The following is a 26,043-nucleotide window of genomic DNA, read 5'->3' as shown; positions in this document are numbered from 1 at the left end:
CAGAGATGGTGCCTGGTTGCCAGGTTTAACCTGCTTCAGAGCGGGTCTGTGCGTCTGATGAGTGGTCTGTATGCTGGGATCAGCATAACAGAGATGTGATTTGAGTAGCCGAGGTGGGACGCACTGGGAATGTTTGCACGTTTGCTCCTCTCATTGCAAAGTCCAGATACTGATGGAATTTTGGGAGAACTGTCTTGAGATTCCTGCGACAATAAACAGTCCATCAGGTTGTGAATTCTGAAGTTCGCTAACAGCCTCATATAGCTCACCGTGTGGCTCGTTAGCTTTAGCGTTAGCACTCACGCTAGGTGGAATGTACACGCTGACTATGAACACTGTCTTATGCATAATGCATATTCAGAATAAAATGTACTACTGCAATTAACAATACAAGGCAAAAGCACAGAGGATGCGGACATAAACAGTCACTTTAGGAAATGTCACTCTCCAGCTTAAAATAAATCAGTGCATACAGGCCAGTGAACAACAGGTGGGTCATTCCATGCAAAGGAGACTTGAATGCAAAGGCTGTGACTGTCATGCTATTGCTATGAGTGAGGGAGGGCTGGCGAGCGTTTCTGAGTGACGTCTAACTCACATAGAGAAACACATAACTGACTTTAAAAAAAATTAAAAATAATAAATAAACACACACACACACACACACACACACATATATATATATATATATATATATATATATATATATATATATATATATATATATATATGCAGTGGAGCAGTTAAAGTGGGTTCACAACATGAATCCCAAATGAGCTGTGTGAATATGCAAATACCACTGAAACAGGTTTAATAAATAATCATCTGTGAACATGTAAGTTTTACATTGAATGTCGCTACTGATATTAGCACAGGCTCTGTGACAGGTGTTTATTTTCAAAACTAAAAATAAATTAATTAATAAAAAAGTAAAAATTTCCACTCAAAAAATACTAGTAAATCTCACAGTTACAGAGAAACAGCAAATAACACATTAGACATTACATTTTGAAGTGGAAAAACTGAAATAGTATCTTCTTGTAAAACATACAATAATCGGTTTTATTTGTTACTTTGAAAAATCTTTTTATAATTTTATTTATCCATTCATTTCACAGTGTACACAATTCCCTTCATGGCGTAAATCATAAATTTCATGCTAAATCATGAGCTCTGAATTTTGGGAATACATGTTCTGTGGAAATATACACACTGCTGATCCTAAACAACACCCTTTAAGTGTGCACATTGTGTTCCCTTCTATAAAAATGGCACTGTTGGTATTTTCTAGACACTTTCTGCGTCTCGTCCCCTTCATCTCACTGTAAGCGTATCCAGCAGCTGGCCCTGTCTGTCTTGATCTGAGTGCACAGATCGCAGGGCCTGTCTGCAGCAAACACACACACACACACACACACACACACACACACACTACTATCTGCTGCGACTGCATCTCACAGCTTCGACATGAGGCTGACCGATGGATTTTAAAGCTGATTCAAAGCAGAACATTCTGAGGTGAACATGAAGGTGCTCAGAAACATTCCACTGATAGTTTTTCTGGCGTATTTCAGCCTGAGTGAAGGGCTCCAGAGAGGTGAGTCGCGGCTTCTGATTGTGTTGTGCAAGCATTAGCCACATGGTGAACTGAGGATCATTAGGACAATATTATTAATATTATTATTGCGGATCTGGTGAATTACAGTTTCACAGTGTGAATTCATCGAAAATGCTTTGTTTTTAATTAAAAATGGAAATATAGAACTAAAAATGGTAATGCCATTTAACATTCTGAAATTTTTCTAGGTTAGTGAGATGTATCTAAGGCCAGATTGTTGATTCTATTGAAGATGCTCTTTTGGAACATTCTCAAATCAAGCTGGATAACATGGATTATGAAGTTTTTTCTAAAAATGGCAACTTTTTGTCATTAAGAAGTTGTAAAACTCAAGTGCATCTTCACTCTAGTTCTAATATTGACAAAATAATGTGTAATAGAGTGTATTAGTAATGTTATCATCCTTTATCGACAAGACATGATAATGTGAATTATAAGTGTTTGATTTGGGGGTATTATAAAACATGCTGGGGATGTTGCTTTTTGCATAGTTCATTATACTTATTTTACAGAATAAAATTTATTTTGCTTTGTATTCTGCTTAAAACGCAACAACAACGACAAAAGATATTTTTTTATTTCACTTTTAAAACTGGGAAAGGAGTGCTTTAGATGCACAAAGTATTTTAGCTAGGTAAGGTATGTGCTAAAAAACAACAACAACAACAACAACAACAACAAAAAACAGCTAAACAGCAAAGCAAAGCAAAACAAAACCAAACAAAACCAAGCAAAGCAAAACAAAATCAAACAAAACAAAGCAAAACAAAACAAAGCAAAGCAAAACAAAACCAAGCAAAGCAAAACAAAACAAAGCACAACAAAGCAAAGCAAATAAAAAATAAAAAAACTAACATTTCCACCTCTATTGAAGAACATACAGTCCATTGTCACAATACATGGGTTAAGTTGGCACAATTGAACCTGCTATTAAACAGTCTATTATTAAAATTTTTAGAAAAGCAGGTGTGAAACGAATGACATAATTCAGCAAAATGTGAAATGCACATAAACATTAAGAAAGCGCTACATGAGATATCTGTTTTATTCATGGCAATAACGGATGAAGTGTCAAAAGTCTGTTGTGAAAGGAGCTGTTTCTGACATGTGCTGCTTTGTAATAATAGTATCAATGGTGACACATAATAAATACTTCATGTCATCATAGATTAAAGCAGAGGACGGAAACTTCCAGCATGTTCCACAATATGCACACCATACCATGCTCAAATGCTAACCTATAATTTTCAAACCTGGTCAAATAATTATTATTTTTTTCTCACATTTTCTTTGCACCCACAGTGAATAATCATTTATTACAGTCTGGTTTTCTTTACTGTTTGAGAAAAACATTTGCATAAAGATAACATTTGTAGAATATTGACAATGCTTTACAGTATCAGTCTCAGAATCGCTGACAGATGGGTTTTGATTTGTGTCTTTATGATTTAAACTGTGAGGTCACGTCAAGCCCAAACTGTAATTTGTGACATATGATTTTTGGAGAACCGAAAAGCATAGCTGTGACCTCAGAGCTTTGAGCCTCAGTACCGTCCAACTGGAAATGCTTATGATGATTTTGGGAGCCTGCGTAAGCCTCCAAAGAGCTCAAGATAGAGAAGATACACTGTATGCCAACAGTTTCTCCTGAGATACACTCCTGCAGTCACTAATCGACATCTTAAAATAATGTGTGAGGTCATTAGTACAGTACGCTAAAATCAATTGTTGTAACAAACTCAGCAATACCTTGAAATGATTTATAGAAAATCCAAGAGGTTAAGATGGCAAATATTGATTTAGATTGTTTGAGTATGACGTGATACACAAGGTAACATCTTAGATACATATGGAAGGCTTGAATATTTGGATAAAGGTATAATTCCAGATATAGAATCTGTATTTTTAATATAGGCAGAAACACATTTTGGTTCTATTTATAAACTCGTATATAAAAATCTGTTTTACTAAACATTATCATGAGCAATCTGTTAGCAGCAATAATGATTTATGTCTCACAAAACTTAAACATAAATGCAAAATCTAACATTAAAGTGCCATTTCTAACGATATGTCCCTTGCCATAGTTCTGTATTTTGAATTCTCGATAGAAAATATAAATATATATTATTTTACATACACGTTTTGTGTCACTGGGTAAAACATTTGCATAATTCCCATGACAGTGATGCATAATCAATCATTTCTTCCTCTTTACTAGTTACAGCACGAATTCACACCATTTTTTTTATGTTCAAGTCCACCGATGCTAATCCACTTTTCCTGTCTTACAAAATGGCATTTTCTGCATTATGATTGGTCACATCACCTGTCAATCAAACTCCTGGCGAAGGGTGAATTGCTAAATAAAGTAACTCTGCGTAGTTGGATATGTAGTCTAAAAAAAGAAAAAAAATTTCCTCTAATCAAACTCTGTGATATTTTGGCCTAAATGCATCTGTATCTTGACAGAATTAAGGCAGAATGCCAACACTGACATGCTTCATCTTGAAAACCTATGACCCAGGTTACATTAATTGTATGTTAGATTTGGGAGTGTTGCTACTCCATATCCAGTGTGCATTTTGGATGCTGGAACAAAACCAGATGAAACTCACTCATAATAGGTTTTGCCAAAATGGTATGCGATCAGATGGTAAGGTATGAATTTGATATTAACATACACCCTACCTCAATCAAATTAATAGCATCAGAAGCTGTTTTACACATCATCGGGCTGTCTATGAGCTGTGGAATGCACATTTTTGGGGGGCTTTTTCTATAAATAAAAAAATAAATACAGTGACCAAACATATTTGGGCACTTGAGTCACACTTAAAAATGTCTTAATGTCACAGCATTAGATATCAAAGTGAATGCAATTAGCAAAACAAATGAATGTCACACTTTTCCGAATATTTGGACAAAAGAATACTTGTCCAACATCTTGTTTACATCAAATTGAAGAGTGAATCTGTTACATAAAACTCTGAGCAGCATCGTAAGATGAGTTATGGCTAACAGGTCAGCATGATGATGGCCTTGGAAGCTGTTGCGAGGAACAGGTGATATATCCGTTGATTCACACTTTGGAAATTGGCAGGTGGAGTGCTAATGCATCCCCGTGAGAAAACACAGCCGACAGCAAAAGAGGTCTGCTCAGTCATTCTCTAAATTAATGAGGCTCCAGCTTTACTGCTATTACTCATCTGCATACAAGACAGATAAAAGACCTTAAAAAGACAAGAGCTTTGCATTCCCTCCTGACAAATCCTGGTTAGCAAGGCCCTTTTAGCTCCTGCTGAAAGATGATGTAAATATACCATCTAACCCCCCCCACCCCCCACCCCCACCCACCAAAACAAAAAAAAACTCCAATGATGAAAACTCCATAAAGTATTCAATGGCAATCAATGCTATTAATATTATTAGTATACACTTAAATATAATGTTAGTGACCTTGAAACAGCTCTGTTTAGTGCATATGTTGTTTACTAATAATATTATTGAATTGTTTATCATCGTTCATTGAATATTTTATTGAATTTTCATAAATGTAGAAAGTATTTTTTAGGACCAGATGGTATAGCTAGGCTATCTTCCAGCAGGGCTAATGTTAACCAGTAAAACCCAGAATTAAGCTAAGTTATTTTTAACTAAAGCTATTAAACATTGTTTTTGTCAATTGAAAAAGCTAAAATAAAATAAAAAATATTAAATGAAAAGAGAGATGCTTACAGTTCTAAAAGGAGAAATTTGGAAAACCTTTTTTTTTGGGGGGGGGGGGGAAATTTGAGCGTGTTAACAAAACTAATATTTAAAGAAATATCTTAAACAATTCAAGTGTGATTGCAAAAGAAAGGAAAAGATGAGAACTTCCTGGAATTGGTGGGTCTTGACATAAGAGTGCCAGACTACACAATTAAACTCCAGTTAAAATATTTATCATGAGACAGACAAACAGGGAGTTCAACAAACTGCAACTCAAATTTTAAAGTGGATGTTAAATGCTGTTTGAATGATTCTTAACACTCTTAACTTTAATAGCAGACATTTCAGAACCCAAAATGTGCATTATTCAGACACATACACATCAAGTTTGCTTGAAATGTCTTTTGCAAATTAATAACAAAGGGCTTATCTTGCTGTTATTAAAATAAGACTAAATATTACATTGATTCTGTTCCAAAAACCTGAGCTGCCTAGTGGCATAAAAAGGCAGCATGAAATGAAACAGGACCTTATAAATGACTACAGCACCCTAGATAGGCTGCTACTCCATTTGGCATACAAATAGCACTACTCATGAAGAGACTTGGCACAAGAGTGTCTGATATTAGCATGTTGCTAAGCTAACAACGCAGTACTCCAACACATATACAGTACATGCAAATGTTGATTTTGATATTAGGTATCTTTGTAAGTATAAGGCTAATTAACTGATCACATTTATAATCAACATTGCTTCCGAAAGCCCTACTGAAGGATCTGTTTACTGAGAAGCAGTTATAAGCCATAAAACGTCTTGGTTACGTATGGTAACCCTCGTTCCCTGAAGGAGGCTATGGAAACGCCACGTCGTGACCGACGCAAAATGGGATATCGCTTCGATAGACCAATCTACGTCGAGTGTAAACTAAATGAGCCAATGCACATTGGCATGCAATTATTGCATTCAGCTGCCGCTGATCACAGCATGAGTATAAGAAGGCAGCGGGTGCAATGCATACCAGGTTTTCGCTGAGGAGCCGAGCCGGAGACCCGGCAGCTCAGCGGCGGTACAGCAACCATGGCCATGGGACATGGCATCTCCATTCCTTCCTTCAGGGAAAGAGGGTTACCATACGTAACCGAGACTTTCCATTTCAGTCGGTCACTCTCGATGCCACGTCGGTGGATTAAAAACCTCTTGGGAAGGCAGAAGTCTGCAGGGGAAACACAGGCTCTAAGGCTATACTGTGGACTATACACATACAAGTACCGCTTAGGTCTCAATATGGAACCCAGCCTCCCATGGTTCTCATGGATTCATCATGAAGGTCTAACGCCGGACGTTCTGCCGCGTCCAGCTGCTTAGGGTGATTGAGGATCTCAACAGGGTCTACGGTATGGACACTCTGGAGCAGTTTAAGCAAGCCGACACTAACCGGGGCCTCTCAGTACCACTACCTGTTTGAGGTGAGAACACAGGAGGATACCGGCTCAGTAGTCAGTAGATCCTACCTCAGAGGAATCAGCCAAGAAGGGGCTGTCATGAGGAGCACTAGTTCAGGGAACCAGGTCCGAGTGGGTCAATACGGCACCACTAGCAAGACTTGCTCCTCGTCCTCCCAGACTTTGTCTGTGTCTGTGTGAGAAGAAACACATACTTGCGTAGGCCCCGCTGCCAGCTGTGTGCCAGGGTGTCCGTGTCGAGAGGTGGACCATCAGGGGATGGAGTCGCCATTCGTGATGGTCCCCAAAGGGTTGGTTCCCTGCAAGGTTTGCCACCACTGTAATCCTCAAACAACCCACGCTACTGCCGGAAGTGGCGCTCGTCTGTCAGCTGCCAGAACGAGCCCCAGATCGCGGCAATGGGACTCCGCCCCCTGAAGGTAGCAGAGGCTGGTTCGCAGCTCCGAGATGGTCATCTTCCCGCAGTGAGAACATGACTCATCCACGAAAGCCACCTCAGCGTGCTCGACGCCCAGACACCTGAAGCAGCGATCATGACCATCACCCGTTGCCAGGTAACGACCGCACCCAGAAACGCACGGGTGAAACAGCATCCTTATAAGGACGATCCATCGTCTTTATAAAGACGCACCATTGAAGTTCTTTTAGAGAAATTTGCTCTTTAGTAAATGCTCTTTTAGTGCTGAGGCGCACAGGGGAATTGGCCACTTGCAACATGACAGGGGTAGTGCAGCCTGAAGAGTGCAATCCACTCGACACAGGAACGACTGCCGCTGAAGCGCCGTCTCACCAACACATGAAGCTTCCGAGAGCGTGCTGAACTCGTAGTTCACAGCAGACACGGTTGAGCAGAACGATATTTTGCATCAGTCACCGACGTGGCATCGAGAGTGACTGACTGAAAGGGAACAATGTATTATGGAATTGACTTTTCTATCTGCTTAAGATTTTGTTCAAAATAAGGGTTCTTAGAATTCAGTGAAACCATGCTACCTATTATACTATGGTGTTACCATCTTACTGAAGTTTAGAATACCATGGTATTACCATATCACAATCCCCAAAAGAAAAATTATTATATATATATATATATATATAAGATTTTCTAACTTAGTATTTTTCTTATTTTCCAGTACAAATGACTAAACATTCTTAAATGATGATACATTTACTGGAAAAGCAAAATAATAAGGATTTAAATTCTTGTTTTAATGAAAGAATGAATGCCTTTTTTTTCTACATATTCAACAAGATACATCTATCAAAATTAAGAGAGTTTTACCATGGTACACTTAATAATAATAATAATAAAATAAATAAATAAATAAATATCTATCTATCTTAGGACATATATATATATATATATATATATATATATATATATATATATATATACATATATATATATATATATATATATATATATATATATATATATTATTAAAATAAATGTATATATATATATATATATATATATATTATGTGTATATTATATATATAAACAAACAAACAAACAGTAAAAAAAAAAAACACAAAACATGGTTTTATCATGTAAGCACATCACCAATAGCATGGAATTAACATGATACACAACTAAAAAGCAAATAACAACAACAAAACAATCAAACATGGTTTTATCATGTTAAGAACATCACCAAAAACATGGAATTAACATGACAAACATGCAAAAAAATGGTTTATCATGGTTCATGTTACCATGTGACCTTTTTTTTTGTTGTTGTTTTTGAGTAATGATACATAAAATCCAGTCTGCCATCAGACATGGGAGGGATGTGTTTCTTATCAGCTGGATTTATTCATGGGATAACATCAGGCCAGTGTTGGCAGCACTGCATTCTAACAGTTATTTCCAAACATGTCCTCCCGTCATGACCCTCAGCTGTCTGCGGTGTGCTGAGCAGCACTCAGAATGTTAAATATTTTGTTGTGAAAAAGTAGTTTCACAACCGTTACAATGTCTGATTTATAATTATTCAGGGTCAAATGCTAAACAGCATTCCTTGTAAGTCTATCTATATTACATAACACGATTACTGAACGGTGAATAAAAAGTACCTCGTTGTATGCAGTAACTTAACATTTTTATTATGATCTGAGGATGAAAATATGTTTTTTCCCCTCTCTATTTCAGCACCCAGAATCACAACACTGCTTGAGACAGTGGACACCTCTTTGGATCATAATGCTACTTTCATCTGTGAGGTTGATTCGTACCCTCAAGCTGATATTACATGGACACGGAATAACTACCCAATACGGTTTGAAATTTCTACATTAACCTGATTCTTATGTCATCCATGAAAAAAACCAAACCGCTTCACCTATGTAGTCAGTAATGTCTCAGACTGCGTTCAGGTTACCAGTATGGTTTGTGAAGTATGTTCAACATCTACTTTTTGAATGCAGGAATTACGATTCCAGGTACATTATACAAGAAAATTGCCAAATGCTGATCATTCCCAATGTAAAGGATTCAGACAATGGGGAATACTGTTGTGTTGCTAGCAATGGGATTGGAGAACCGGCCAAGAGCTGTGGAGCTTTACAGCTGAAGATGAGTATGTTCACATATGTGCTCTTATAACTCACAGACAGTCACCAGGATATTATATCACAACTATGAGCATTGAGAATGCAATCTGTTTTCACAGTGTTTTTGTTCATGCAACTTGATTGCTTTTCATTTTCAAAGTTTGAAAATGAATTTTCTGTTACATTTTTAACGCTTGATTTATTAATTATCCACATTTTTGGCAGAAGTGGCTAAGAAGTGTGAATTTGAACTTTATAATAGAATATCCAAATTAAGATACTATCAATCACTCTCTAATGAACTGCTTTTTTTTGTTTTTGTTTTTTCAGAGCCTCAAATCAGAAGACATCCTACTAACATGACATTGATTGTGGAGTCTAAAGCAGTGTTGCAATGTTTAACGTCAGGATATCCCAAACCCGAAATATCCTGGATTAAAGGAGATGACCTGATGAAGGTAAATTGAACGTCTTGATTTATTAATTAAAGGGATACTCCAACTTAAAATGAAAATTTTGTCATGAATCACTTACCCCCATGTCGTTCCAAACCTATGAAAGCTTCGTTCTTCTTCGGAACACAATTACAAAATTTTGGGATACAAATCTGGAGGCTTGAGACTGTCCCATAGACTGCCAAGTAAATAACAGTGTCAATGTCCAGAAAAGGTATGAAAATGAATCGTCAGAATACTCCATCTGCCATCAGACATGCAATCTAGGTTATATAACGCGATGGGAACACTTTTTGTAAGTGAAGAAAACAAAAATAACAACCTTATTCAATAATTCCTTTGTCGACAGTCTCTTCTGTGTCACTCCATATCACCGTGCTGTATGCTCTTCTGCGTCCTCCGTGCCACAAGGCTGCGCTGTTTTATTTATTATTAGTATTATATATATATATATAGTATTATTTATTATTTATTTTAGGGCGGAGTATTTCTTTAACATTCAGTTTTCTTTCCAGTCTTTGTTAGTAAGACTGTAATAGGATTTAAAATGAATCAATCATTGTGCGGTCATTTGTGTCTTGTAGGTTAATAGTCGTATATCAGTTTTGGAATCTGGTTCCCTAAAAATTAACAACATCAAGAAAGAGGACGCTGGACAGTATCGCTGTGTGGCCAGGAACAGTTTTGGAATCGTGTACTCCAAACCAGTCACTATTGAAGTGCAAGGTTTGCCATGAAATAGCTTTCATTCTCACTCAAATATTCTTGTAATTTTCAGGTTTTCTAATGCAATGACTTTCTTTCTTTCTTTCTTTCTTTCTTTAGTTTTGTCTACTAATTTAGTTAAAAATACATGATAGACCTCTTAAATAAAAAAATAGACCTCTTTCATGATGAGTAAATTTGATTTTATTTCTAAAAATTAATAAGGGGACATAAAGTCTTTATCAAAATTAAGTCAAATTAAATAAATACAAAAAAAAAAAAAAACATTTAATTAATGGCTAGTTTGATGAAATCTGTTATCATTATCTATAAGACAAAAAAAAATCCTTTCATCCTAATATAATTGTCAGAAAAGAAATGTGTTGTGCAAAAAGTAGTCATTTAAAATATAATAATATTTGACCTTTTTTTATGACAAGGCAAGATTAGTTCAGATTGTGCAATGTAATGTGATGCAACTCCCCAAAACCTAATTATCTATCCTTTAACAATTCTTGATATTTGAACAAAATACATGCAAAATATATTTTAAATAAACCTATGTATTTATTAGCCAATGATAGTGTATTATTATAATAGGCTAAATTGTATTAGCTTTAAGTCGATAGCTTTACCACATCTCATTTTTATTACATTCAAAATGCAAAACTGTAAAACCACATGTGCACAACGGCTACATTTCTATTCACCTGATGTGCTTTAAGACAATAAAGCTCGATTTTTAAAAGATTTTCCTTTTTTTTTTAATTTGTCATTGACTCTCCTGTAGCTCCTGCCAAGATACTGAAAGTTCCCAAGGAGAAGAAAGTTCAGATCGGATCGGAGGTTAGGTTGGAGTGTAATGCCACTGGCAACCCAATCCCATCCATAACTTGGCTTGAAAACGGCAATACGGTAAATCCTCTTACATTCATATTTCTCTCTCTTTCCCATCTTCATCTACACCCTTCACCTCTCAACTTTGTGCTTGCTTTGGCTCTACGGAGCAAATTACTTGTACTTCCATGTCATCTTACCAGACCAGAGAGCAGAACAGACAGCATTTCTCAAATGCGCTGCCAGTACAATGACGTTCTGCAGATGCTTCGGTCTGTGCCACTATTATCAGGATTCAAACTACAATCATTCCTCGGGCCGTTTAAGCCATACTGAGATCAAGGAAAGAATTCAAAACACCCCTTATCATTATTTGGGATTATTTTTTGATGTGGATTTTGGTAGACAGAAACAAAGTGATCAGCAGTCTTACATGAAGATATTGTCTGAAAACAAGCGTGTAAGTCTTTAAACCCAAGAGAACCCAAGATTCAGATTTCACAGGCTTCTGAACAAGCTGTGCAATCTCTGTTTCCTTTGCACAGCAATCATATTTTAATACAATAATTATTTGTCTTTTAGCAGAGTTTAGGTACCATCAATCAATGTCCTTTAACTTTGCATCTCTTTTCAGTAATAATATTCTGAATAGTTAAAGTTTATAAAGGCATTTTATACATATAGCATTGCTGTGATAAACAGTTTGAGCTGTCATAGCTGATGATGATGATGAATTTTAACCTCTGATGATATTAGACGCTTGATTAAAACGAGCCGTCTGAGTGTCATTCTGGCAGGACTTGCAGCTCATTCGTTTTCTTCAGCCTGATGAAGTGCCTTCTAAAATCAGCTGCATGAGCTCTTCGTCAAATATAGAGCCGTGATCGACATTCCTGCAGGCTCTCATGATCGTCTCATAAACTCAACAAATCACATTAGCAGAATAGCAGACATCTTAACACATCCGAACCATCAATAGAGGGATTTGTTATAATTGTTGGAATAATCATGTGACTTGCATTTGACCCATCACTTCTAATCTTTTCTGTTCTATTCTGTACATAAACGTAATGCATATACTGGAAACTCTATTAATGCAGCAATATTAACTACAAGTTGTTATATTGCATGGCTGTATCATTTGCCAGAAATTTGTTTTTGATTCAAACATTCAAATGTTTGACGTTGGTATTTAATTTATTTATTCATTTATTTTTTTTGGAAAGAAGTCTCTTATACTAACAAATGATGCAATTATTTGATCAAAAATAAGTAATAACGTGTACTATTTTCATAATTTAAAATAACTGCTTTCTATTTGAATATATTGTAGAATGCAATTTATTTCTGTGATGTAAAGCTGTATTGTCAGCATCATTCCTCCAGTCTTCAGTGTCCCATGATCCTTCAGAAATCTATGACTAGATTCAATGTTAAAATAGCTGTGCTGCTTCATATTTTTTGGTTTTCATATTGGTTTTCAGGATTCTTTGATGAACAGAAAGTTCAGAAGAACATAATTTATTTGAACCATTTAAGCATTTGATGTCACTTTTAATAAATTGAATGTGTCATCACTAAATAAAAGTATTTAAAACATCTTACTGACCCCAAACTTGAATGGTAAGACTCCTATATAGTCTACTGTGTCTTTTCTGTTGTTCATATTGTCATTTTATAAAATGCAGAGGCCACGCATTCCAGTGATTTTACCACGGTTAAAGGATGTGAGGATGCAGCTGATGTTGTCTGTAGATTTCAGGCGCATCAGTGGAGGAGACGCTGGTGGATGAAGTCATTGTGTCTGTTCTGCGTGTGGTGGTTCATAACCCAGCTCTCTACACCTGTCAGGCTACTAACCAGCACAGCGGAGGAGCCAACACCGTCAAAGCCACAGCTAAGATAACCATTTCAGGTCAGTTCGAGTGCTGCTTCCTACTTTAGAGCTAAAGTTTAGTCTCTAAAAGTCCCATCATTTCTCAAAAAATATCATAGTTACTGACGTTTTTGATACTCAACTGTAAAAAAAAACTTAAATTATAAAAAAGAGAAACAAGGTTGTCATGATTTTGAGCCTTTGAACTTAAACTTAATTGTCATAATCACTGTTGGGAACGTTACTTTAAAAAAGTAATTAGTTATAGTTAGTCACTACTTGTTCCAAAAAGTAACTGAGTAAGTAGCTGAATTACTCTATAATAAAAGTAACTCGTTACCAGGGAAAGTAACTATTTGCGTTACTGTTAAGAAAAAAAAAGCAGTTTTCACAAGTCAGTTAAAATGAGTAGAACAGACAGAGGTGTTCGTACATAACTCTCAATATTTATTGCACGTCAACAGACAGCAAGAGTTTTATCCTGCAATTCAAGTATTATCTTTGTAAGAAAAGTGTTTTTGGCCACTAGCTGTGTAGATGCGTGTGTCACACATTACATGTACACATTACATGCACGTTCTTGCCTTTGACCACAATTAATTTGAAGTAGTGCTTATATCTACACCTTGAAAATGGCAACTTTCCATCGGATTGCTCCTCACTCGCAATCTCTGCTGCTGCGAATCTCTGTTTTAGCTGTTGCGTGCGTGCGTGTGTGTGTGTTTGGCGCCGCTGGCGTAAAAACACTGGCTATGATTGGCTACCATGAAGCACATGACTCTGCCTTAGCCAATCATAATCGCTTATCTCATTATTAACCCACCTCCTTACTCACTGTGTGAGCCAGGGGGGCGTTCGGATTACATAGTTTATTAAATCAATGCATAGTAACGCACAGCATTTAACGTCCAGTAATGTTAACGGCGTTATAACGACGGGAAAAGTAATTAGTTAGATTACCCCGTTACTGAAAAAATAACGTCGTTACCTAACGCCGTTCTTTTAAATGGCGTTATTCCAAACACTGGGCATAATACGGGATTCTCTAAAGTACAATGGTGTACATGTCCATTCAAAAGTTTGGAGTCACAATTTCTGTTTTAAGTATATTTTTGATGAAACAAATAATGCACATAAGAGATATAAACATAATACCGACCCAAAACTTTTAAACAGTAGTGTATCATTAAAACACCATTGTTCGTTTCCGTTTACATGTCATAGCACAGAGTTACCACTGGAGTGTATTATTGTAAGGCTGTGATGTTACCAGATATAATGTTTTCGCATAATCAATTTGAAATGCTTCTGTTAATAAAGGTCCATGAAACAAGTCTTGTAAACACACACCTGCCGTGACTGACTGTTTCTGCCATATGCTTCTCTGGCTGCTTTGTGTAAATACGAAGCGACAGCTCTCTAAGTTTCAGCAGCTGTTTTTCTGCTGCCAGTATTTCAGTTAGCTTCCCTTCTGTTTGCATAGCTGTTCTTTTGCCTCCTTGAAGCCCTAAAACACACCCCTGCGCAAACATGCCCCAAATGCCGTCTTGAGGCGCTTTGGCTTTGTAGAGAATGTGCACAATACCATTAGGCAATATGGCACTTAATTATTGAAGTAACTGAATCATGTATGTCTGTATTGATCTCTTTCTTACCAAAAGTTAAAAAAAATACAAAAATACCAACAAATACCAAAAATTCCCTATTACATGGCTCTGTGGTACAACTGATTCTTATTCACCTTTCTGCAAAGTCAGATGTAATGTAGCATAATTGCTGAAATATATCGATTGTTATTAGTTTCTTATGGAGGTGGCGTCCAAACAAAGACATTGAGTCCAAACGTGTTGTGTCTGACTGGACTAGCTTCTTGAGTCCTGTCACATTCAAATCAGGGGGGACCGTTAATCTTCACACCTGCTGTATCTCCAGAAAGACCCCCATGTTCTGTGTGTGTCTTCCTCTCTTTGTCACAAACACTGTGTCACAGAAGAATGGTCAGGCCTGCAGGGTGGACGTGTTACTCTCTGACATTAAGCAGATTTTGTTTGTGTTCTTCTCTCTTCTTGGGTCTGTTTCTGGCGGTGGACTCTGGATCCTGTAACTTCCCCATAGAATGGAGGTAAGAATGTATTTCATGTCATATTAACTGGTACTTCAACACACAATATGACCTTTTGGACTTTCCAACTGATGTCTGGGTCATAATGGACCCCCCCCCCCCCCCCCCAGCAAAAATAAAATACAAAATAAAAAATAAAAATTTGTACACAAAGAAAATGTTTAAATTATTTTATTTTATTTTATTTTATTTTATTTGTATGACATTTAAGCACATTACCTCAATTTATTCTCACTGTAATGCAAATAAATAAATAAATAACAATAAATAATTAAAAAATAAATAAATAAATAAATAAATAAATAAAAATGTATCAAATTGAAATTGTTACAAAAGAAAATATAAATAAAAAATATTGATTAATTGCTTTTCTTTTGACCGTTCTATTTATAAATGAATGAATGAATGAATGAATGAATAAGCGGTTTTTTTAACATTGAAAAATGTCCTGTCATTGTTTTTATTGTATGTTTATTCAAATGCATGCAGCCTTGGTGAGCAGAAGAGTATTCTTTCAGAAACATTTAAACTCCAAACTTGTGAATGGTGCTCTGTACATACATATTTTACATATAAATAATGTTAAATATCAGTGTGCTTAACAGTTACGATGTAAATAATAATGTGTAAAACGTCCTTTCTTGATGTAAAGTATAAATGAATGATCTGATTTTGGATTTTGTAATGAAATATTTTTGTGAGATTCACCACGCTAAGATTCAGTGTCACGTTGCTAGTCTTGTCTCTTAATATGACGTCGTCTTTGGACTGAGAGCTAGGAAAATAAGAAAATAAGAAACCTGAATAATACAGAACGAATGAAAAACAGATGTGAAAGTGTATTGATGACTCAAGCTGGCTACTCATGACGTCAGTCAGAAGTTTGTCAAAAGTGTGCGTTTATGCTCGTTTCACTGGGAAGAGCCACTTAAATGGAATCATTATGTCTCTGTTGAGTGAAATGATAAATGCAAACATACATGTGTGCTGGATAATGCTGTAAAACCAGACACGCCATATGGTCTAAGTTCCACATGAACTTAAATAAACCAAGCTATTATCTGACAGTTCAGATTCAGCATCTGGATGCAATTACAGCGAAGTTAAACAGGATGAACTAATTGTGAGAACAGCACTTTTTTCCTGTCAGTTGTGTCGTGTGTACATGAGCCAGCACATACTCATGAGACACAGTCATGTATGGAAGCCTTGAGGGGACATCTTTATATGATTTGAGTCCTAAACAGTCATTCTGTTTAGTAAAAGTCAACGATGAAAGCCAAAATGTCATAAACACAGTATGCGAGGGTAAGCATCAGCATCAGCATCAGCATTTTTCTGGAATACTATTAAATTAGCAAAAAATTTACACTGAAGGATGTACATTTTTGAATACTTTGAAATATAGTCCTTTCTGTACCAACTTCTGTAAGTGCATTTTATATTTAATTAAATTACTTATATGTATGTTGAAATATGGATTAAATAATGTTTTTTATAAAACCTGTAAGTTATGTATTTACATATTTATAATTACAAATTGCAATTTAGTAGATTTCAAATATATTACCTTAAAAAAATATATTAATATATATTTTTGAATAACACACTATATGTAAATTCTAACAAGTAATTTTACATGTGACTTAATATTTTAGTCAACACATTCAAATAAGTGTACTTTAAAGCATTACAAAAATATTAAAACATAATTATTTAAAATGTACTTTAAAGAAAATCATTTAATTGGACATTATTACAAAGTGCACTTTTTAAAAAGTACATTTAATTGTGAAAAGAAACATCGCAAATACACTTAAGTGGCCTTTTTCTACCTTTACTTTTACACTGGGGTTATTATACAAACAAAACAAAACCACATTTCTGAAACTTTAACTTAAATTAAAATGAAAACAGAAAATATACAAATAAAATCTATTTAAAGGGGACGTGGGATGCTCATTTCCCAGTAGTTGGTATGTATGTGAAGGGTCTTCATGAAACATCAGCAACATAGTTTGGTTAAAATTCCTCAATGGTCATGTAAAACACCGTCTTTACCTCGTTAAAAACAGCTCTGTCCACAGCGACTCGTTTGGATGCATGTCTCTTTAAATGATAATGAGCTACTGCTCACCCCACCCCTTTCTTCAGTGGGGCGTCGACACAAGACACATGAATTGCATGTGTATGGCTTGGAGGTGGTCTTATTCAAATAGTTAGCTATCTACATAGAAACCAGCTCCAGAATGAAACAGCTCACTGGGTCACAACATTTTCAGACTCAGACAGCGCATCACAAACTGGCTGCGTGTTTTCTTTTTTTAGCTTTTCTGAGCTAGCAGGCATGCTGGAAACATAACTAAATCCAAAAAAATAAAAATAAACAAAAAAAATAAAGTGAAAATTTAATCTGATGTCCCCTTTAATAAAAACTACAACAGTGTAGCAATGATACTAAAATAACCACTGCAAGTGCACGTTTAGTACAGTTTAGTGCACAACTTTTTCACAAAGGTACATACTGTACATAAGCAACAACTGATCAACCAAGTTTCTATTCTTATTTAGACTGTACAAAGGCAGCGCTGGCTACTGCAGTACATACAGAGGCGACGTGTGTCAAAACGTGCTCCATCGAGCTGCATTGGTGTTTTTCAACTACTCTCTACCGAACCCAGAGGATGCGCAGGAGTACCTGGCCCAGAGCGCATGGGGCGAGCTGGATGGGGTGAGCTCATTCTGCAGGCCCGCCGCCAGATCACTGCTCTGTCACGCCACCTTCCAAGACTGCAACCCATCTGGACTCGGACCAGCACCCAAACCCATCTGCAGGTAATGGATACCTTTATACCAGAAAATATGCAATAAACAAGAAGCCAAAACAACACACGTGAGTCATTCTCAGCTTCCTAACATTGCATCAGCAAAAGCATATCTTAACTGAGCAGGAAACATCACTTTAGTTCTTGTAATAGTGTAATAGTTGTCACACTGTATTATGTAAAAATAAAAAAATATATATATATTATTTTTTTTTAATTATACCAAATTGTTTTATACTGAGGCAGACACAGAGCTTTTTTTATCATAGTGTGTAAATAATGAAAAAAAGTGTGAATTTAAAATTAAGAATTTAAAAACAATCAAATGTAGTCTCCTTTTTTAAGTATAGTATGACAAGATTTTCCTCAGGCACAGAAACGGCACCACAAACAGAAAAAGACCCATATCACTATTTAGTAAGTAGTAATTTAGTCGATACTTTCATCCAAAGCAAGTCAGTAGTGGAGCAGCCTGAGGTTTGCTCATCATACTTGAGCAAACAATGGTGGTCGACCCAGAAACCAGCAAGTTTTCAAATGCTAGCCCTAAGCCTTAACCACTAAACCACCCATGCTATATATAAACATATAGCATATATACAGTATACTGTATATTATACTCTGTGCTGTTGTGTCACAGGGAGCACTGTGTCGCAGTGAAAGAGCTGTACTGTTTTAAGGAGTGGCGTTCTGCTGAGGAAAGATCTCATCGAGGCTTCCCACACAGCATCACTCTCCCAGAATGCACCTCTCTTCCCAGCCAACATGCAGACCCATCATCATGTACAGTGGTTCCTTATGTCGGTAAGAGTGACATGCTATTATATAGATGCACATTTTCCCATTGTGTGCCATTTGGCTCAGTCTTTGTTTAGTTATGAAAATCCTGTGATATTTTGGAGCTGATTGTCAATGATGTTCATAAAGTATCCATCCCGTGAAAACTAACGAGTATTAGTGGAAAAAAAATGCCACAATGGTTCTTGGCAGGACAATGCTGTAGATTTGTATTTCTTTGTTTTATGTGAAATGCCTCGTGAGGAATGTGAGGATGGAAAACCTGTATGGACAAGATTAGGGTGGTTTATTGCCAAAGCACGTGAGGAAGCATCAGTTGGAGAGGTTGGGCAGCTGAGTAAATGTTCCCATCTACAAGTTTCCATGCCATGTTTGCAAACAATTGACTTGCTCATGGAGTGGCGAAATGTAGTGGGAAACAGCAATGAAATGTTAATTCTATACTGCAGGAATGCGACAGTTATGCTTTGTTTATCTTGAAGAAACCTGAAAAAAAAATACTCTTAATGAGTAAAATGAATAAATTAGTGTGTGTGTGTGTGTGTTAAACAGATATCAATAAAGACCAAGTTACAAGTAAGTAAGAATTTGACTATAGAAATGTATTTATTAATGCACGCATGTGAAGTACTGAAAATGAATGAATGAATGAATGAATTAATTAATTAATAATTACGAAGTAAATTGGTTTAATAATACTAATTATTATTCATTGTTACATTATTTTAAATTGGCAAAAACAGATGCATGTTTACAAACATAACTTTGAACTCCAGAGCATATTTATGATTATTATCATTATTAAACTGCAATAATGATCATAAAAGCACACATTTCAGTATATTTGACCATTTACAGTTTATATGCTATTTAGCAAAATGTTACAATGACAAAGGAAGATTTTACCAAGGAACTCACAACATGACAGCATCTTCAATACCCTGTCAGCGATGGAACCAGCAGGTACATGTTTGTTTGAAAGTCTGCATCAAATCAAAATCGACAAATAAATGTTCAGACTCTTATTTTGTGTGATTGATCATGGCATGTTTTTCTGAAGAATGTTTAATTTTCAAAATCTTTTTATCAAAATAATTGTTAATAACTAGTTTTGCCTCTTATTCATAGATGATGATGTCACCTAGGCCACACAAGCAGGGACAATAATGTTAGCTAGTAGCTAGACAAGGAACTATTTATTGTTCTAGATAACTGCATTAACCATTGTCAAAACTTTGACATGCTGCATTATGTAATAAAGGTTATGGCAATTGTGGCAAATAACAATAGATTTGACAAATATATGATATTAGTGTATGCAAATTTGCTCTTGAGGGGAATTTGACCTTGTACAAACACAAAACTTAAATGTTTAATTGAAAAGTTGTAAATATATACGGCATTGCTAAGTTAGAGTATTGGACAAAAATGTTCAAACTGAATATTAATGAACAAATATACATTTTAACAATAACATATCCCTAAACAATGCAAATGCTGCATGCTAGCATATACTGACCTTAAAAAGATATGTACACAGGAAACACATGTATTTACAGCAAAAACAATAGAGAGTCAAAATATGCAATTCCAGAGGTTTCCTTTGAAATCAAGTTTTGAATGGAGAAGATTTTGTCTCTGTTCAAAACAGTGTGGAAACTTTTAATGTATGCAGTGGGTTTCAAAGCTGGAAATATCAGGGATAATGGGAATATTGAATTTAACCACAGGAGTTGGAGTTTCTTGGTTGACCGTTCTCTTTTTTCCCCCACTCAGGATCCCCATCAACATAGACTCTCTGTAGATGTGATTCCTGAGTTGCGAAATGCAGAAAACTACTGTCGTAACCCAGGAGGAGAGAGTGACAGGCCATGGTGCTACACCACAAACCCTAATGTACGCTGGGAGTACTGTCTGGTGCCCAAATGTGGAGAAGGTATATAAATTTACATCTGACTAATAAATAAGACCAATTAGAACAATGCTGAGAAAATTATTTTTGACTGTAGTAACTAATACTAGATTGTCAGAAACTGAATTCTGAATATCTGATTTGTCCGAAATCTTTACCACATCATCTGCTCCAACATTATTATTATTATTTTTTTTTTTTCAGTTATGATTGTAAAGACTGTCCCGTCGATTACAAAACCAGTCCAGTTTTACCCACCTCCTCCTGTGTCTACAGCCTACTCAATGAGCGTTATCATCTTAATAATTTCTGGCTTCGCTGGGGCGGCTTTCTTTTCCATACTCATCCTTATGTGCCACAGACGAAAGAAAATGTGGCAAAAGAGGAAAAGGTGAAAAATGGTCAAGTCTCATTTAAGTCATATAGTCTCTCAATACAATTACATGCACTGGTAAAAGGTTGGCTCAAACCTTTAGAAAGTGTGATCCATGAGGGCTGATGTAGGACGGGGTGCCTGTAGAGTTTCCTTCCAACCATGCTCAAACACACCTGTCTGTAATTATCAAGTGCTCTTGACAATCTTAATTAGCTGGTTCAGTTGTTTAATCAGGGTTGGACTTGAACTTTGCAGAAAGGTGGGTTTTCAGGAACATGATTGGGCACCCTTGATGCACCAAGATGTACCAAGCAGGGAGTGCATTTGGTATCAGCATCAGTTCCGGAAACAATATTCCTAAATAATCATAGTCCCAATTCCAAATCTGACTTTAGCAGGACACATAATCTAAATTACTCTAGTACAGGGGTGGTCAACCCTGTTCCTGGTGGGATTACCATCCTGCAGAGTTTAACTCCAGCACTAATCAAACCTGAAATCAAGGTGTTCAGGATTAGTTGAAAATGAGGGTGTACTGAACCAGGATTGGAACTAAAATCTGCTGGAATGCTTTAGGAGCAGGGTTGGCTGACCCATCTCTTGGAGGTACATCATCATACAAAGTTTAGTTCAGCGGGTGATCAACGATCGGAAATCTTTATCTGTGAACAACTCAACTATGCATCAAAGAGGCTCACTGATGCATCGCAGACGTCTCACAGATGGCGAACAAATATCTATCATGCTTAATATTTGGATCGGTTGGATGACTTATCATCATGTTGTGGTAGGCGTCATGATGAGCTACAAAAACAGCAGCAGCAACACGGCTTTAAGAAAAGTTTGGACACAAGAAACTGAGCTATTTTTTTCATTATGCAAACAGCTTGCAGCACTAATTTCTTTCCGATGTTCATTTTAAAATAAACAACTCCTATTTCACTTGTTGTTTTGTGTAATTCGCGTTCATCACGTTTGTCTCGCGTGTGTTTTTGTGACAAAACGTGGTTTGGGGACAGTATAGAGTCGTTGGGTGATAGAGTTGTTGTCAGCTCGTGTAGTGTGTGACTCCCTGATGCGGATCATTTATGTAGTGTAGTGTGAACTCCACAGCGACTTCAAGACAGACAATCAAGTATTGTAGTCTGAACTGCACAGCGATCTGCCGACGTTTAAAGTCCTGTAGTGTGAACTTAGCTTTAAACAGCCTTACTTTTGGGAACTCTCACTAAAAGTATACTTGAAGTTGCTTTGGAAGTTGCATTACCTAAATTATTAGCTAAATCCATCTAAACAAAAAATCTGTTCATCTATATTCAGTAGGGTGCTGGAGACGCCTACTCTGACCACCCTCCCCTCAGAGCTCTTGTTGGACAGACTTCATCCCAACCCCATGTACCAACGGCTGCCTCTACTTTTTAACTCCAAGCTCCTCAGTTTAGAATATCCACGTAACAACATTGAATATGTCCGTGACATCGGAGAAGGGGCCTTCGGTAGGGTGTTTCAGGCAAGGTGAGAAATCGCAAATGATGCAAGCAAATGTAACAGCAGTGGTGCTAATGTATGTATATATGGATAGTCCATCACACAATTTATTGTGTATTGTTTTGTCAGAGTGAATTTTATACTATGTGAATGATGACTAAACTCTTTAGTGAATCACCAGTTAGATTTGAGACAACATAAAACGACAATGAATCAGCATGCAAAGGTTTGACATATACAGACCAAACAGCCATGTGGTCCTGATATCAGGTATATTGAGACCCATGGGAAGTGCATCAGTGGGTAAAATGTATACACCATATGGCTGTCTCCTGAAATAGGATCTTGGATAGGTCTAGTAAACATGTGATGTGATTCAGTATGAAACTTCCCTGTAGACACTATCGTGTGAGCAAGTCCTGCTCAGGAGGTTATTTATAGATGCTCATTAGAAAAGTGTTTACTTCTCCAGGAACACACCGGAGCCTCAGCACAGGAAGTGCAATTTTAATGGCATTCTAAGCTGGTTCTTGAGCCATTGTGGATCTGTTTCCACAGTTTGACATCACCATTTAAACTATCTGGAAAAGCTTTATTACCTGTTTGCCAATTTTTGACAGAGTACAGTACAGAGATATGTGGTTTGAGTTAAGTACAGCTTGCCTATTAGCCTACGGTAGCCTAAAGTAGCCTTTTAGGGTAGAAGGTAGCCTAAAGAGTCATAAATGATTGAACTTCCAAGTTTATATTGCTACAAATTCCTCAGCAGGATCAGCAAATTTTAACTAATGTGCAATGTGATGCAAGCAAACTGTAGCTACTAGTTCCCAATGTGACTTCTATCATTTAGAGCCCCTGGTCTTTTGCCGATGGAGCCGTTCACCCTGGTGGCAGTGAAAATGTTGAAGGAGGAAGCTTCAGCTGATATGCAGAATGACTTTCAAAGAGAAGCTGCACTCATGGCTGAGTTTGATCACCCCAACATCGTCCGTCTCCTTGGTAATGTATCTCAACTCTATGCCTTCAAAGGCTCTGACTTTTAGAATACATCTGCTTGATGACTTTCCTAAAATGAACCACATCTGCTTCCTATTACATGTATGTCCTTTCCTCAAGGGTACAACAATCAAAAAAGCCTTAAAATAGCTTGACTCTCTGTCCCCTCTGTGACATTCCAGAACCAGATTCAATGCCACAACCCAGTGTTAGAATAACAGAAGGATATATTTGGTTAGGTATCAACTATTTGAAGTGTAACTAAGGCTGTCGTTTGTGTATCTGTCATGCAGGAGTCTGTGCGGTGGGGAAGCCCATGTGTCTCATGTTTGAATTCATGGCCTATGGGGACTTGAATGAATTCCTGCGACGGCGCTCTCCAACTCAGCAGCCCAGTCTAAGTCGGGACACCTTGACAAACAGCAGTCTCATATTGGAACCTGAGCATTACCCAGCCCTCAGCTGCCTGGAGCAGCTCTCCATTTCCAAGCAGGTGGCGGCAGGAATGGCGTACTTGTCAGAACGCAAGTTTGTGCACCGTGACCTAGCTACTCGCAACTGTTTGGTATCAGAAAACTTGGTCGTAAAAATTGCAGATTTTGGTCTCTCACGCAACATCTATGCAGCTGATTACTATAAAGCTGGTGAAAATGATGCTATCCCAATTCGCTGGATGCCACCTGAATCTATCTTCTACAACCGCTACACCAGCGAGTCAGATGTGTGGGCTTATGGTGTGGTATTATGGGAAATCTTCTCATACGGCATGCAGCCTTACTATGGCATGGCCCATGAGGAGGTCATCTACTACGTAAGGGATGGAAATGTGCTTGCCTGTCCAGAAAACTGCTCACAGGAGCTGTACAACCTCATGCGTTTGTGTTGGAGCACTCATCCCACAGACCGGCCTAGTTTTGCCAGCATTCACCGCATCCTAGAAAGAATGCATGACCAGATGCTCCAATCTGGCCTCTCTTGAGGATCTCTAAAAATGCAATTCAAAGAACATAAAAGCTCCATTAGAATCCCAAAGAGCGCTGATGAATCTTGAAGAAGGATAAAACATTTTAAGGTATCCAAAAAGCAAAGTGCCCACAAAAACTAAAGAACCCAGAAGAACATTGAGGCAGGTAACCTAAGCCTAAAACGATTGAAAAGGCTGACACACCTTAAGGAATACTGATCCCTCAAACTCTTTGAAGATGACTGCCTGCATCTGTCTAAAGGATCTCAACTGTTTTCTTTCAGTGACACAGATGTACAGCAGACTTCAGATGATTGCTAATTAAGGTTTGAGGTGATCTGGATAAACAGGATCAGGATTGCAGGTTACATCTAGTAATAAGGTGTAGAATGAAATCTCTGCGAGCAGAGACATACAGTATGATTTTTTTTTCTACTTTTCTTCACATTTGGATCTATTTTGTGAGTAATTTTAACAGTACCATGCATCTGATTATGGTTTAGTTACATTCTTTAAAACAAGTAAATCCAAGCCCATGTTGTAGTTCTTCAAGCTGAATAGCATTGTCATCGTTTGATTTAAATGTAAAACATTTTAGTAGAATAGCTTATTCCAAAGTGGTATATCAGTTTATGTTGCAATTTAATAATTTTGTTAATTTCTCATTAATTAATATTCCAATATAATATGTTTCTTTGTGTGTTCTAAGTTATATTAGTAAGTAGAAGTGACTGAAACAATGTATAAGAAAATATTGTACAGAAGTGTGTTTTTTATTATCATTATTATTTTTTTATTTCTTAAAATCATGCCTAGCAATTCATGATGATTTAATCGGTACTTACTATTTGTGTATTATCATAAATTGAGACAAAGAGATCTTCTTAAAATCAACTTTTATTTATCTGTTCGATGGTCCCATTAGTCTCTACCAGTTATGATCATTTTTCACATTTCATATCAACAAACAATAAAACCTATGAAAGTTGGGGAGTATGGGAACTATGTAGTGACAAAAAATGTTAAATATATCATAACTGGCCTCCCTTTTTCTACATGGTAGAGCGGCATAGACTAAAATCTCTAAACATCCTGGTACATTATGAGATGTTTTATGTCCTATAAACTGTACTTAAGCAGTGACCATGTGTGCTGAACACTTCACTATCTGAAAATGCTTTGGCAATTTGTTATTATGCACACGTATCATGATATTTTTGTGTTATTATTATGCCATTATTGTATTATTACACAATTTTAAGCAGCTCTGTTAATATAGTGGTTTCATTAGCTATATGAATATATGCTGGATATGACTTGCTTGAAATTAAACTTTTTTTTTT

At 36.7% G+C, this 26,043-nt stretch overlaps 1 protein-coding gene across 1 annotated transcript; it reads left to right on the top strand.

Annotated features, from left to right (window-relative positions):
* Positions 1–1,426: 1,426 nt before the first annotated feature.
* Positions 1,427–24,818, top strand: LOC132132775 (muscle, skeletal receptor tyrosine protein kinase-like). The gene is made up of 17 exons (XM_059545299.1): positions 1,427–1,597; positions 8,946–9,072; positions 9,221–9,372; positions 9,677–9,804; positions 10,386–10,527; positions 11,297–11,421; positions 13,099–13,258; positions 15,335–15,341; positions 17,913–18,176; positions 18,807–18,970; positions 19,517–19,540; positions 19,839–19,927; positions 20,741–20,900; positions 21,081–21,267; positions 22,573–22,767; positions 23,591–23,739; positions 24,030–24,818. The coding sequence occupies exons 1-17, from the start codon at positions 1,525–1,527 to the stop codon at positions 24,713–24,715; spliced, it is 2,832 nt and encodes a 943-aa protein (XP_059401282.1). The 5' UTR covers positions 1,427–1,524; the 3' UTR covers positions 24,716–24,818.
* Positions 24,819–26,043: the final 1,225 nt, after the last annotated feature.

The sequence above is a fragment of the Carassius carassius genome, chromosome 49, assembly GCF_963082965.1.
Source record: "Carassius carassius chromosome 49, fCarCar2.1, whole genome shotgun sequence".
NCBI classification, from domain to species: Eukaryota; Metazoa; Chordata; class Actinopteri; order Cypriniformes; family Cyprinidae; genus Carassius; species Carassius carassius.
This window is presented reverse-complemented; position numbering and strand designations above follow the sequence as displayed.

Excerpts from the sequence above, each read along its gene's own strand:
- LOC132132775 (XM_059545299.1), top strand. The coding sequence starts at position 1,525 with ATGAAGGTGCTCAGAAACATTCCACTGATAGTTTTTCTGGCGTATTTC. Across the intron at positions 10,528-11,296 it reads AGTCACTATTGAAGTGCAAG|CTCCTGCCAAGATACTGAAA; the intron begins GTTTGCCATGAA and ends ACTCTCCTGTAG. Across the intron at positions 19,541-19,838 it reads CAATAAAGACCAAGTTACAA|CAAAATGTTACAATGACAAA; the intron begins GTAAGTAAGAAT and ends TATGCTATTTAG.